Here is a 10903-nt window from a genome sequence, read left to right as displayed (position 1 = left end):
GTATAGTTTACGCTCGGTAATCTGAACTTGACTGAGTTATCGAATTACATTTTGCTGTGTTTTTTGAAATTTTATATTTTTGTCTCGTTCCATGAGTTTATTATAATATATTAGACATATTTGTGATTAACAAAGAAACCTTATATTAAACAAAAATAGAACGATTTTTATGTGTTTAATCAAATATCACTACTTTTGACCGAAAATTGTTTCTTCGCATGAATTTGTGGCGATTATCGAGCGGATTAACGAGCGTGCTTATTAAAAAGGTGTTGATTATATATATGTACACATGTTTTTCGTAAAATGCATGGAAGTTTTCACTTTTCAGCTTAAAAATTCGATGTTTTTTGAGCGCCTGAACGTGCGCAATGCGCATTACATGCGCAAACCACTGTTTTGGCGCTGCACACTGAGAGACCAGACGGACGTAGAATCTACGTTTTAATCTGAAATATTTCCTTTAATTCAAAATTGTTCTAAATTGATTCAACGTTTTAACATTTTGCATTTAAAACGGTTTCCATTGCTACCAATGTATTTTGCCTTCATAGTAAATTTTTGACAAGGTGAATACATTTTGCGTAAAGCTACATGAAACGCTACATGGTCGGATTCTTTGTAATTTGAGCTGCAAAAGCCTAGCTGACAATTATGAGAAAAGCGGCAAAAACTATATTGTTCATCTTTAAATGTTTGTTAGGTTGCTAGCTTTGGAATGGTCTAGCCCAGCAATCGGCACAGTACGGTAGTACGGTTGCTGTCTAGATGGCGGTTCTTTGGCGTTCGTATATTTCAAGCAACTTTTAAACATCTTTACTCTTGGGTTATCTATAAGGCTCTTCACGTAGAACTCTACGATCATTTTTATAGAATTTGGCTCTTTTGGTCGTAAATTTTGTCGACCCCTTATCTAGTCCTCTATAAGACTTCATCTCTTTTTTCTAAGTCAGTGGGTCAATTAAGCACACAACAACAGATTTCATTGTTGCTGATACGCATGACTTATATTAAAAAAAATAATAAAAAATTTCGGATGTAGTATTTTTTTGATAAAATTATAAATTAAAATAATAGAAAATATAAGTTTTTATGCAGCATTGATGGTAAGATGCTGTGTAGTAAGTGTAATGTCCCTACCATAGAATTTCATTATGATAAGGGGTTGACTACATGCTTAATGAACATGAGTCATTAAAACTACAGCCTAGAGGCGTGAGTGTAAACAAATGCATGAAGTAATTAAGTGATGTTGAAACTTTTTCACAAACTTTACTTGATAGCGATAAAGGACTGTGTCTACCCGAGAGCTCGAGACTTGCTAGCGATGCAGCAAACACACATATCGCCAGGTGGACGTCATTCGACACGTGCACTTAATGGAAAATGAATCAATTTGCCGACAAATAATTCAATTATTGTGAATGAATTTCAAACCATGAGACAAAATTGTAATTGAATGATGAACGATTTTGATGGTCCTGTGCATGATAGACGCTGTTGTGCATGCAATGTCATGTAAGTCATAAATTATTGCATTTTGTTTTATGTTTCAAACCAGGTATTTGATTGTTCAACTATTTTGTATGATTAAACAAAAAGTTGTTATCGTGCCATCAAAATATTTGAATAAGTAGATGTTAAGACGTTTTGTTTGTATAAAGTTTATAAAAAACGCACATCAATGATTAAAAGTCTATAATTAAACCATTAGTCAATAAGTAAATAGCAATAGTATATATATATAAATATATAATAAATAGCAATCAGACATAATACAAATTTTACGAATCAGAGCGTAATAGTCAACGTCTACAGTCATCTTCAATAGTCTTGAGATGAAAACCCACTCATGTTTAATTTAAAATAAAGTACCTATTCCAAGGAAACAGGTTACTGTCAAGCTTATCAAGCTAATACGAGATCGAACTTTAATGCATTATTCTTTATAAACATTATGAGAAATGCTTAATAACTTGTAAAATGTAACAATGGCACTAAGTTTTGTCAGCACCAGGTTTTACTAACATCGTTTCTAATAATAATCCATTTAGTAATTCGAAATTATGAATAAACAAGAGTATTAGGGCATTGAATGTTACATATTCCTCATGCCATGGTAAATTAAAAATGTTAAACATTTTTTAAAAGATAATACATAACCTATAATGACTAAATTATAAACTGGGTCTCTCTCACACTTTCCTAACTTCCAGCCAACTGAAACATCTTATCACGGATTTGTTATCTATGCCTTTGTGATTATAGAGTATAGTAGTGAATAATATGACTTAGCTTAATTTTTTTGTCTAGTAATAGTATTGTCTCTTGATGAGCTACAGTTTTGAAATGAAATTTGTTAGTTGTGGTTGAAAAAAAAAAAACAACGGAATTTGGTAGCCAACGACAACATTCCATTGTGGAGTTGTTGAAAAAAGGAGAATACTGCTTGCGGCGAATAGCGGGCCCGATTTTTTGGCGTGAGAAACCGGTATCGAATTGTGATGAAAACATGTGCTGAAACGATTCGTATCGGCATGGAAGGTGACTACGAGTTGTAACCCACACTGGCGGTCGCACTCGCTTCAAGGGATACTGTTTACATCGTAATAACCGATTCGCATTTACTTTCGTACGCATGTTTGGGTGTGTCCGTTTTGTTGTTGTTTTGGAATTTCATGTGTTGCAACCACAGCAGAACAGCGACCTTATGATATGATACTGATCTGTTAAAGGCTATATGTTCAATGAACAGCAACTAAATTGTGAAAGAGTTTTCGAGCAAGTATAAATATTTTTTATTTTTTTATTCAGGAGTAACGGTCCAAAAAGGCCGTATTGCTTATATAAATAATTTTATAAGTCACTCAATTATGTAAAGTCAATTATGTACAACCATTGTTTGCTCTTATATTTAACTCATGTATGGTAAATCATAAATTAGTATTTTTAGTATTATTATTATTAATATTATTAGTATAATTATTAGCGGTGATCGAGCCGCATCAATATAAGCGAGGATGTTAAATGTTTACGTTAAGATTTGAAGGAGTAAACAGTACAGTTAATGTTGATAGCAAAGGAGTAATCGTTGTTATCTACGATGTGATTAAGGTGGTTTTGGCATAGTAATCCTGTACAGTCTAGCCGTGCGAGGCAGGTGAAATAAAGCATATGAGCTATTTTGACTTTGATATGTGATATAAACAGATTTCTGCAAACATAAAGTTAAGATCAGAAAGTAGGTTATTTTTTGTTCGAGTTTACTGTAACGATCGTATGTACAAACATACACATATACATATACAAAGATAAAGCACAATAATATTATTTTAGTTTCCTAAAGTATGTGGATGCCTTGTTTAAATACGTTAATAGTTTTTTTTCATTGAGTTGTTGCACTGTTTATATGATACTGTCAGATGAAAAGAGAAATTTATCCATTACCTCACACATACGTTTCCGCAACGAATTAGTGATTGCATAATCATCATCGTGTTAGTTTTTTTTATCATCATCGAAGTGGATGTGAAACAACATAAGCAGATAGGCATCCGTTGAACATAATGAACATACACCATGAACCTGTTCTGGACTGGTACATCTTATTTTAAAATATTTTTGATTTTTTGTTTGATTTCCATTGCGATTGAACATGATTGTAATCATTATCTTTGCTTGTGAGGTGCATACGACTTTTTGCATTGTTGTGGCATTAGTTTAAAATTCTTTCATATTTAACACAGAATAGATGGAAAAAATAATAATCATATTTTAGATTGAAATAATCGAAATTAAATGCAAAATCTCACATTTTGACAATTTTGACAAACGTCTGTTTCCTTCTGTTAAATGCCTTTACATTATCCAAGTTTATCAAAAGTCATATCCGTGCATGGTATGTGCTAACAACACAAATGATTCCCTTTTACAGCAGCCACATGGCTGTAAACAAGAATCACTTCCTGCAAACGCCACTGTGGATTGTATTGCCAGCTAATGTGGCAGGAATTTGTCAACGGAATTTAAATATTTTTCGTATCGATTTAAAGCAACCGATAGGCAAATTATCATCCTCAATGTCAGCGAGTCTGCCTCGCGATGGGCAATAAAGCGACTCTCCCTCCATTAGACGGTTCCATCAGCTTCAATAAACAAACCCAGCAAAACGAGCCAAGCCGTCCCAGGCATTTTGAATAGTGGCTTTTAGTTTGGCCGCTGGCGGTGCGTGGGGCTAGAAGAACGTGCTTGTACGGTTATGAGTGTGCGTGTTTTGTGTTTAGTGTCTGTTTATGAAGTGCGTTAGCGCGGTACGATCGATCGATCAAGGGTCGCGGTGTCTTTTCGCTGATCCATGATCACATCTGGTGACGCGTATGCCACCACAGCCGCCACAGGAAGGAAGGAGATCGCAATAGCACTCTCACGTCGCCCAAGAGCTGTTGCGGATCGAAAGACTTGGCCGTCGGGTGTAGCGACGAACCTGCTCGGATCGACGGTGCGGGAATTTGACGTTGCTGAAAAGTGCCGACTGGCACGGCGTACGATCGAGGGTTGGGGCAGCTTACGTGCGCGCTCTGACGGCGCGTGCACGGTGGACGTTAACCGGACGGAACCACTCGGAGGCCCACAGTCGCACGTCGTGAGTGCCATCGGTAGCATCTCGCGCGAAGAGAAACGCAGCTCATCTCGGACAGTGTAGAGTTTTAAGTTGTTGTGTTTGTATACTCGTACGTGATAATAGTGCGTCGTTTGTGGCTGGTGTAAAGGGTTATGTACATTCATTCACTCGGTGACACGATCAGTGAGTCTCATTATGCGCGATAAGCTGCTACTAGTGATCGGTGCGTGCTGCGCGCTTGCCTATCTTCAGGTGGCCAGGACGCAGCAGAGTGATTATGAAATCGATTACGATGAGGAGGGCTTTTGGATTGGCCACGGGCTAGGCAACCGCAAAGAAGGTGCGTGTTGTCCATTTCCGCATGGTGTGTCGATACTGCGCGCAGCATGATATAACACCCAGATGGACGCGAAAACAAATACCGTGTGCTCGTGTTCTGTGACCGTTTATCAAGCTAATTTGAACTCAAATTTGATTTCTCTGTACTTTCATGTTTGCATATGTTGGGAAAATACACTTCCGCCCGGATGCAGGTGACGAAATCCTGAAGGTGCTGCACAAATCGGTCGGTCCATTCGTGGAGCCGCAAAACGTTACCGTCGTAGAGAAGTTTACTGCAGCGGATGGTGAAAGTATTACGTTCACACAATTCAACTCCTCTAAGGTAAACGCGCGTATTACAACACGTAATGGTGGTGATAAAAAAGTGAAATTAATGGCCTTCTCGCGATGCTGCGATGCCGGAGATGCCCTAGTGCTCCGTTAGCTGGGCTGAGTGCGCTAAAGTCGGCATCAGGCCAACGGTACGGTAGTGGTGTTTGTTTGTGCTAGGCCGCAAGAGACGGAGCTATTTCATTGTGGTTCGCATTCCACGAATGTTTGCACTCTTCCACAGGTTGAGGACAGATTTGCTCACGCAAGACCCGTGCTACTGGGTTATGATCCTCGTCGGCGGTTACTGGTGTAGATGGACGTTGACGCGTACAAACCTTAGCCACTTTGAGCGAGTGGTTGGTCGGTGCTGCTAACGTGCCCGGTGTTCGGTTTTGTTGCCAAACAGATCTCCTCCTTCTGCTGAAGCATGTCATGTAATCACTCCGCGACGCTCCCAAAAATAGTTTTACGTGTGGCGACAACCGTACCACCATACCGGGTATACGTCCACTAAGGTGTGGCTAGATGGTGCAAGGGAAGTGCGGTGCGTCATTTCTAATTCAAACACAGCGCGATAGACAAGCGAAAGTGAAACCCAAACCACAAAAACGGCTTTAGCATAGAGTCCATCTTGGAAGCGGCTACTACAACGCTTTCGCGTCGTTGTGCTACGTTGTTGCCGCTATGGTGCCAGCTCTATCGGTCTATCGAATGGATCAAGAGGTTGTTGTAACGGTTGCACATTGACCTTAGCCTCGGGGTCACCATTAGAAAGAGCGTAGGGAGCTGGAGTAGAAACGGAACGAGACAGCCGTAATGTCGGGCATCAAGGCGATCGAGTTGTTTGGATCGTGCATTTAATTGGACCATTTGAGCGGGTGGTTCTGTTGTGCGAAGTGTCCCACAGTCGCAGCATACCGAACTAATTAGAGCAAAATTTACGCGCGGGCGAACAGAATGCAGTTATGAATGTGAACATTGGGGCAAAAGGTTTCAATCGGGAATTGTTTGTTTTTTTTAGGCTCGTTTGAACATGAGGCTCAATTGAACTGAGAAGGCCAATAGTTTAAATTCAAAACCACGTTCACTTGAAACAGTAAAATATATATTTCTCTTGAATTGTGCTGAAAATGAAATCTTTAATTATTTGCATTTTTCTTCTCTTTCTCTCTTACAGGTACTCACATACTTTCACGAGGTGGTATTGGACTTCAATCCGAAAAACTTCTACATCCGGCTGAAACTGTTTAATATAACCAGCCTTCGACTGCAGCGAACAGTGTATGGGTTTCGATCGAACGCAATCAAACCGGATGTGAGCTAGAAATGCTCCTATTAAGCCATTTTGCGCAGCGACCCATTAGAAATTAGTGTCTGCTTTCTTTAATAAGTTATCTGTAGGTACTGTATTAATTAAGCTAGTGAATAAGGAATAAAACCAAAAATCTCTTACATCACTCACTATGCATTGGTGGTAGTTGCGTAAATTTACTTAAATCAAAAGAAAAAGAAAAAAATAAGCATCAGCAGCATGATGTCATAATGATGAATACCATCCTGAAAGGCTTGACACCTTTTAGCTCTCAATGCTATTACGTTGTTGTATAAATATGGCCAAGGTTGGGTAAAGCGTAAGTCGATGCACAGTACTGATAATTAAATAGAAATAACAAAAAAATGTAAAATAATAGTCATATATAATACAGGAATATCATAATCTATATGATTTGCCTTTAGCGTTTAGATTATTTGATATTAAGTCGGTTTCTATTTCAATGGAAATGATTTTGTTTAGCTATGTGTATCTTAGATGGTGGATATTAGATATCACATCACTTAGATGGTGGAGAAAACATATCACATTAAAAGCCCTAAACTTGATGCTTAGCTTAGAAAAAAACACCAGACAAATGTTTCTGTAAAACAAGTGACCTGTTTTTTTTTACTACTATCGAAAGTGTCACCAAAACTCAATTATCATATATTATTTCGCACTTTTTTGCCATCTCAAAAGTCCTGTCTTCCGTTTTCGGTCTACTTGGTTTGCAATCCATCCACTTTGTTTGGTTTGCTCGTTAGAGTCAAGTGAAATTGACTGTTATGAGATGATGTTTATGTTGTATTTTCTATAGAAGTTTCACTTATTCCTTCGCTCCTGTGATAGGGATGATGGCCGACGTACGATGCCAATAAGTTGAGATACAACGAAGGACACATAATGTTGTTGCCTGAAAGTAATCAATTGTCGGCGGTGAAAAGGTAATGCCAATATGGTGGCATTCCATCAGCTGGCACGCCACGGTATCTGTTTTGCATAAAATTTGTTTAGCTTTTTTTTTCATTAAATCCTACGACATTGACACCGACGCGCCGACGGGCATTGGCTGCTGCTGTTGCTACTGCTGAGACGCCGTGGGCACAAGCGAAGCGGAAGAGATTACAAATTTAAATGGATTTTTACATTAGGCGGAAAAACGTCAACCACTCTAACAGTCACCATGTACCACGCACCGTACCGTACATTGGTAACAAGTTTCCCTGTTTCCCCCTAGCTTTCCTATGCATGTCTTGCTTTCGTGAGGGAAAATCCCTTTAGTCCATGTCGCGGGGAGTCCTAAAACACGATGATACACGGTGGAAGCCCCACCAAAAGGGAATTCAGTGCAGTGATTTCATCTTCGTCAAATGGTGAGTAAAATATGCATTCGAATAGCAATCGGGTAAACAGAAAGGCGTGATAAGTGCTGTGAAAATAGCAGTTGAAAAATAAATCATCCCTTGCTGGAGTGTTTGCATTGGACAAACACCAGATAACCACGTGCGTCCTTTTCCAGGAGCTTATAGATGCAGGGTAGTATGATTTTATCGATTTTATGTGTAATATAATTACAAGACAAAAGGAAACAAATCGGGCTTTTAAAGATTATGTTAAATGTGTAGTACTAAGAACTCTTAAATATGTACAGTAGTATAAATAATACAGTTCAAATACCTCAAATTAATGTATCATAGATTCCTTCACAAATGTCAGTAGCAGAAGCGTCAGTTACCTTTGCTAAAATCAACAGTCATTGAGAATACGGAATTAATTTGGCCGCCTCTTTATCACTCGCCACATAGGTAATTCAAATATAGCCCTGCTTGATGTTTTTGGATCATGGACATTGGGGTAACTTAATTTCATACCTACACTCATTAAGGGTAAACAATCAAAACTTCTATTGCTTGCTCTGTTGCTGAAGATGTTTTTTTCTCCATCGCTTGTCATTATTCACCCTTCGTCAACAGCAAACGCCATGGATTTATTTTGTCGGGGTATAGCTGGTTGATATGTATTGTTGATTCAAAGAATTGATACCAATCAATCTGCGAGACACTTCTATTAGGTTAGTGAAAATGATGGAAAGGAATCTTTTCACCATTCTCTCGATACACTTTTTCAAAGGATACACACTTGAAGAGGAAATGATATTTTCATAGTAACAGTAAGGACTGGGAGTGAATGTGGATTCATTTTCTTTCAAGTGGAGCATGATTGGATGTATTTAACGTCGATAGTATTTAGTTTGAGCGATAGCAAATGCATGTTCTACGTTTTTGTGGCGCCGGTTTGATGGGTTGATGATGATGTTGCGATGATAAAAGATAACTTGATAAAATGTAGAGAAGTTTTTAATTTAATAAAACAACTATAATGTTGTAAAAATAAATCAGTAAACAAACAAAGCACTTACAATTATGATATTTTTTGTGTGGAATATAAATTTTAAAATTGTAAGTTTTAAATTGTAACATACGGCCACGATGGCCATTCTTACGAGAAAAAAAAGAAAAATTTATAATATTAGTGTAAATAATTAAATTTATTAACATATTTCATTCAAGCTAAATCATCTGTACTAAACGCAATTAACATATAATTTTGATAGAAAAATATATAAAAAGAATTAAATGCCATATATTAGCAATCATATTTATGGGTTTAAACATGGTTCGCTATTCACGCTAAATTATTAAAATCGTTTACGATTAAGTGGTATTCGTCTTAGGTTACTATCATTAGTATCGCTGTTACCAGTTACAATGCATATATTTTTTATCTATTATCTACGCTCTCCAACCTTTTTAGGATCGTGGACCACTTGGCTTTGAAAATGCATTTGCCACGGCTCACATTCATCTAGGGCAGGTATGTCAAACTGGCGGCCCGCATAGATAATGTATGCCGCCCGCGAGAATATTTTGAGAAGCGCTGAAAGCACTGCAAATCAAAAATCTGTTATTACTATTTGCCGAAGTGTATTCAATTTTCCAGAGAAGAACAATCATTGTGTAGCTATATTTTTCAAATTTAACATTAATGTTCCCATAAAATCTAACAAACTTATTCTACACGTACGTACAGAACAACAGAGACCCTTAAGAAACATTAAATCGAATCCAAACTCATTCGTTTTATGTTTCGATTAAATTCTGAATATTAGCAAAATTTTGTGCAGACTCGATTGCTAATTGTATATGGAAAAACAGATTTGCGTCTGTCTAGATTGACTTGCGAAATAGGAATGAAAATAACAAGATACACACACTTGGAAACTTTGCAACAACTAGTGATGGATTGTCAAACCAACAGTTTCGCTCGTTGCCGTCCGAAGCCTATAGAGCTGTCTAGAGTCATTCGGAACCGTTGGAGTCATCGGTTATCGCACGGAGCGGCTAGTCTGCAGTCAGAAATGGTTCCGGTTGGTCCTACCGATCTTAATGCCGAGTAAAGGCTTCAGTCGGCTCCGAATTGCTCGGATCTGCACGGCTGCCACCATAAAAAATCAGTTAATATACAATATGTACGACTTATCGAAAGCGTTTGTAGCCAAGTTGAATTTATTTGCATCTCACATTCTACAAGACAAATTGTACTTTGCAACCTCCCCAAAAATCAAAACCAAAATGAAATGATTATGCTTAAGATAAAAGGATTTACATTAAGGATTAAAATAAACGAAATGCCGAAGTCCTGCAATACATAGCTAATTAATAGGTTAGCTCACACAGTCCATTCCTTAATTCGCGAATCATTTCGCTTCAAGTGTAAAAAAAAATTGCCTGTAAAAATTGTGTAAAAAAAATCTTTTTGGGTTCACACACCACGAATCTGTGTCGGATAAAAATATCGTAATTTAACAAAAAATTTCATAAACAACGGGTTCTTGTTATAAGAAATGAATATACCACCAGAACATTTGAGACTTATAAATTAGCGAAAACTAATGTTTAAACACGATTTTTTACAATTTTTCTCTTGAACTATCAAAAAATTGCAGGCAAATATTTGTGTTATTCATCCAGCGATGGATAGCTCGGATTGCTTATAAAAAAATCGCAACAGGCAGCTAGCTTTCCCCTACCTCAGTGAAAAAGTGGGGTTGAGCGATATTTTCTAACAGAACTGCCGTGTGAGAACGCGACAAATGAAAAATATCCTATTTTAATAATAAGGATAAAAGAGATTGCATGTGACTTTAAAAGTATATTAAACATTTTTTTAATTAAAAAGAGCACAATGAAATATAACATCGAAAATTTTTAAATAAGAAACGATTCTAGATTTGAGGCGAGGAGTACAAAAAG

General features: G+C 37.5%; 1 protein-coding gene across 1 annotated transcript; it reads left to right on the top strand.

Annotated features, from left to right (window-relative positions):
* The first annotated feature begins 4627 nt into the window (after positions 1–4627).
* Positions 4628–6739, top strand: LOC3291087 (uncharacterized). Its single transcript, XM_559007.3, has 3 exons — positions 4628–4961; positions 5155–5285; positions 6453–6739. The coding sequence occupies exons 1-3, from the start codon at positions 4817–4819 to the stop codon at positions 6597–6599; spliced, it is 423 nt and encodes a 140-aa protein (XP_559007.2). The 5' UTR covers positions 4628–4816; the 3' UTR covers positions 6600–6739.
* Positions 6740–10903: the final 4164 nt, after the last annotated feature.

The sequence above is a fragment of the Anopheles gambiae genome, chromosome 3, assembly GCF_943734735.2.
Source record: "Anopheles gambiae chromosome 3, idAnoGambNW_F1_1, whole genome shotgun sequence".
NCBI classification, from domain to species: Eukaryota; Metazoa; Arthropoda; class Insecta; order Diptera; family Culicidae; genus Anopheles; species Anopheles gambiae.
The sequence above is the reverse complement of the archived record's forward strand: the minus strand, read 5'-3'. Positions and strand labels throughout refer to the sequence as shown.